Consider the following 5,159-nt stretch of genomic DNA (forward strand, 5'->3'; position numbering starts at 1 on the left):
ATAAAACAGAACATAAAAGTGACTTTACACTGTAATTGATCAGATGGAATTAATTTTAGGATTGTTTATGGAATTATAAAGTCTGCATTTTAAGAAAGCCAAACCTTTCCACGGTTTACATCAAGTACATGTGCGACGTTTCCTGCCACAGCTCCCCCCTGCAAGATTTAAAAAAAAAATTGATTTGGTTATATCACTGATTAATTAAGAGATTTTATACAAAATGTAATGCCAAGATCTTCGGCATTAAGATAAATGATTAAATGATAAAATATTTTAATTAATTTTAATTAAAAATTAAAAGATTAAATGATAAATGATAAAAATCTTTGTTAATCAGAAATAAAAAGTTTGCACAATGAGATCTTTTCCTTGGCTACAGCACGACCTCTTTGTAACGAATTAGGAAGAGACATTCAGGATTAGAGCTTATCCATATGTTGTGTTTCTAATTTTAGCCCCGTATAGAAAGGGGTTTGTTTTCAGGTGCTAGTTCTGTTTACATAATTATAAATTATTTATTTACAAAGAGTATTTATTTGCAGAAGAGCTAATAATAAGCATAAAAGCAGCAAGGAAATATTGGCTATGCGAAAAGTGAAATTGACTAGATTAACCAAATTCAACATATGTAAATCCAAATATATATTTATATACACACAAATAAGTATAAAAGTAAACAAAAAAATTATACATAGTACAGCCTTTTCTTGTTGGAGTAATTCTAGTGGATTTTTCCTGTAAGTTTATTTCAAGATGAAGAATTGCTACCCCACGAAAGGTGCAAATAATTGGATATGTAACGTCAGTATGTACCTGTGCATTGCTCCGTATGTGCTTGTGTATGTCCATGTACTGAAGGCTGGGGCTTTTTTTAGTTAAGAAACAACACAGACTACTTGGGATGTAAACAGCACACATGTATTACATACAGCAATGCACTTACTTTTGCCTTTTGTGATGCATACAGTGGAACTAGTTGAGACAGAAGAGACCAGAGGGCAGGATTATCAGGGTTACTGGGAAAAGAACAAGGATATTAGACTTTCTGGTTTAGATGTGAACCTGGTCCTCCATGACTCAGTAGGCAGTTGCTATAAATCCCAAATGGATCTTTTGCTATTAAGAAAACAACCCAGTGTGGTTGAAAATAGACATGGGTAGTAATTTAAAACAAACAACACAGTACTGAAGTTATATTGCTAGCTAAAGAAATAAAATGTACAATATGCATATCAATATTCATGGGAAGAAAACAAATAAACTCTAGGACTACAGGTCTTGTCCTCATAGTCTGAAGAACAAGGAATTTTAATTGCAGTGGGAGAAAAACAATTTGCATAAAGAAGAGTTTCTGAAAACACTTGGAGAGACTGAGGTGTGGCTTGCTTAAAGGCATTGATTAAAATTCCCCCATCTATGTTGCCAAGGCTAATCAAAGCACATTTAAACACAGACACTTAGCTAACGGAGTGAACAGCTTCAGAGGCTGTTAAGTATTAAATAGAAGACCTAGAGACTTTTCTAGGTTGAAGGTTCTGCTACATATGATGAAAAATGCTTTTATAGCACAGTGAACTGATCTAGCTACCAAAGAAGCCACCAAAACAAAACAAGAAAACCCCGAACAAGCCATGAAACTTCTGCCATTTGATACCGTGCATCAGAAAGCAAGCTTCTGTCGACTGATGCTACAATCTTAAGTGAGGACTTCACGTTTGAAAAACAATTTTCTTTTTTTTTTTTTAAGAAGAATGCTGCAAGTGAACAGAGGTTTGCTTACCATTCAATGTCATCAAAGCAAGCATTTACAAGGCAATCTAAAGAAAGACAAAATACATACCTATGTATTGCTTTGGAGACTTCTCTCTGGACCCCCACATTTCTACCTTGCAATGCATAAACAGCAGATGCAATAAGGCACCTCTCATAAATTGTATCGTCCCCTTTTTCATGCTTCAGTAATTCTTTTAGGGCTGCTGTTGCAAGCGTGGCATCCTGCTTTACCAGTCCTAGCGTGCACAAAGCCTTCAGACTTTCCGTACTAGGTTCCTTTAATGAGCTGTTGAATCAGAGGGAGGGAAGGAGACACTATTTTGGAGCATAAATTAAACTTACTGTTAACATTACAGTACTTGTTACTTCTGAGTCCTCTTGCTCCTATGTATCATGCATGGGGTACAGAAATAACAGCCTCTCACTGTGGGATTGTGGAACAAGCTAGATCAGTATCCTTGAGATCTCAGCATATGGAAAACAGCAGTGGTTATGTGCCATTTCAGCACTCAAGCTTATAATGTGTAACTACTTGGCAAGACTCTGACATTAATTGTCCTTCAGGAGCAGCCATAAAATGGATGGTAAGAGGCAACGTGTAACACTGACAAGTATTTTCATTTCTTGAAGGCATCTGTACTCCTAACTAGTATCAAACCTAAGTTGTAGTGTGCCTATTTAGAGCTTTGCAACAGAAATCCAGGAAGGCAAAAGCCAGAAATGAGCCTGCTGCATAGAACTGCTCTTTCTGAGAACAGGGATGTTCTGAGAAATTATGCCTTGTTTACATCAAGATTTGTTCCAATGTAAGGCAGTTTGAGCATGCTTTCCACCATCTATTAGTTTTAGTACCACTGTCAGTTGCACGGTTCCATTCATTTCATTGTGAGAGGCAGTTTGACCTCATACCAATAGTATTCTAAACTTTATTGGAGACCTACTAGATACAGTTACTGATTTTTTTTTCAGCAAATTTTTCTAGTATAGGTGGAGAACTCTCAAGTTAATCCCCTGATCTTCAACTCTGGTGAAAACAAAGTGAGCTCAGTACAACCAACCAAAATTCAAAAGACCTTAACTAATGTACTAGTTCAAGGTGTTCTTACAATAAAGACAACTCAATAAATGGCAATACAAACTGAACGGAGGCACATAACAAAATAGTGCATGGCAACAGTAATTTGCAGTTACTTCACTGTAATGTCCTAAATACAACTACAGAATGAAGTGCTGCTTACTTTCACTTATCAGGTGACTATAGGCTCCTAATCAAGCTTCTAATGATTATTTTTGCCTTCAAAAAAACAGACAAGAATATAAACTTCCAATTCTATGTTTTGTTTTCAGTCCCTATCAAGAAAAATTTGTAAGAGCTGTTAAACATAAACTTGAATAGCCAGCACTATGCTATCTGGCGCAAAGGCGCTGCCCTTCGACAAGTAAGAAGTGGGAGTCTCTCATATTAGCTATAAAGACATACTCACTGCTAAAAATCTCTGTGCCCAGCTGGCCATGAGAAAAGAAGAAAGGCAGCTTCTTGTTCAAGGTCCTTTAAGTCATCTAGCAGAAATTCCAGTCAATAAAGACATCTGTCTATTGGACTAGAATGCACCATTCTTTTTCTAAAATCCACCGTATACTTTTGCAGCACTGTGCTTCCAATTCAGGTCTAGACATATTCACTGTAGTGTTACTTTCCTAAACCATTTACTACTTTTTTTTTCTTTAAACACAAACAACTAACGTCATGTAGAAAATTCTCACTGTTGATGTTTATGACAAAAATAGAAAGTCTGCAGTGATTAATAGGATGTAGGAAATATCAGGTCCCTAGCTAGTTAATCATCAGTTACTCAGGATTTAGAGTGCACTAGGTCATGGACCTTCACTATTTCAGTAACTTCAGGAGTCTGCTGGCAAGACGGAGACTGTACAGCCACTACTGGAGTTCTTTATTGACAGAGAGTTGATCCTGAGAGGCTGAGATGTTAGCTCTCAATCCATAGCTACCAGGAGACTAACAATGATGCACAGACTTTTAGCCTCCACAGCTCTGAAAAGAAAAGACATTCATGACTATAGTGAACAACTGATACAGATCTCTCTCTTTTCATGGGAAAGCCACAAGATTGTCCTTGTCTATGATGATTGGAACACAATTCTTCTGGAGATTTCTGACTATTTAAACTGAAATTGTTTTCCTTAATCATCTAGATTTCTTACAGCTAAAGAGCAAAAATATTGCCTAGTGCTTAGGACAACTACAGATTAATATTGTCTTAAAAGATAAACCTATTCAAACCACCATTCAAGGATATTAGACATCCAAACTGCCCAGCCCACTAACCCTTCCACTCCATACTGCTTTAAGAATATGGAAGAAGACACAGGCCATAAAACAAAACAAATCTATCACATCAATAAGCTTAAAAGAACGCTGCATCCACTCCCACTTTTACTCTGCAACATAAAAAGAAAATATCCACCTGAGATCCCCCAAAAAGTAAATTTGAGGATTCAGCAGTACAATAAAACATCATATACTGATTATTATTCCTTCCACTCACCATTTAAACAGCAGGGTCTTTGCAGCATCCACTTTGTTCTGTTTATACTCTATTATTGCCAAGGCAGTCAGGATATGTGCTTTATCTTGTTCAGACTCAGCAACAGACAAGGCTTTTTCATAGGCTGGTAAAAATTCAAGACAAAGAATTGAAGTAGGAGAAAAAAAATACAACGTTTATAAAGCCTCTAGCTAGAGAGGCATGATATTAGAACACACACAGGGCCACTTTGGTTTCAGGCTCGCTATATTTTCACACCTCAAATCATAGGCAGAAGACAAAAAAAGTTGACTAAGACTTTGGAAGTAACTGATGTTGGGAAACAGATTTACAGGGCTGTTTAGAGCCTGGGAGTTGTTTAATATGAATCAAGTGGAAACAGAATTGAAAAGCAATATTGGGATATCCAGAAAATGCCTGAAAGAACACAGTTTAAATACTCCCCTGTGGTAGTTTATTTATGGAATAGTACTTCAGATGGGCACACATCACTCCAATTAAAAACTGAGTTACTTAAAATGCTGAGCTGGCTGCTCCTTTGCGAGTGCTTACACTTTTACACTGCCAATTCAACACACCTTTTTGTGAAGTCTCACATCTTAGCAGTGCAGAACACGACAATACAGCACTTACATTTTGCACTAAAAGTGCTTTGAACAACACATTGATCTCCTAGTCAGAACTGATTTTTCCAGGAAAGCCATTTCATTTGAGAACAAGGGAAGCTAAGAGCACAACAGCTTAATGGACAAGAATTAAACACTTGAAGAAACGTAGCTTCCCTTTGTACATTGTAATAGTTCTAGCACCCTGCTG

General features: G+C 36.8%; 1 protein-coding gene across 1 annotated transcript in view; it reads right to left on the reverse strand.

Annotated features, from left to right (window-relative positions):
- Positions 1 to 5,159, reverse strand: part of TTC37 (tetratricopeptide repeat domain 37) — a 52,666-nt gene that overhangs the window by 14,707 nt on the left and 32,800 nt on the right. Inside the window, 5 exon segments of the mRNA XM_009330309.1 lie at positions 1 to 2; positions 104 to 158; positions 947 to 1,019; positions 1,844 to 2,062; positions 4,344 to 4,467. The exon segment at positions 1 to 2 is cut by the window's left edge and continues 109 nt beyond it. Coding sequence (XP_009328584.1) covers positions 1 to 2; positions 104 to 158; positions 947 to 1,019; positions 1,844 to 2,062; positions 4,344 to 4,467 — 473 coding nt within the window.

Source organism: Pygoscelis adeliae, unplaced genomic scaffold (genome assembly GCF_000699105.1).
Source record: "Pygoscelis adeliae isolate BGI_AS28 unplaced genomic scaffold, ASM69910v1 Scaffold178, whole genome shotgun sequence".
Taxonomy (NCBI): Eukaryota; Metazoa; Chordata; class Aves; order Sphenisciformes; family Spheniscidae; genus Pygoscelis; species Pygoscelis adeliae.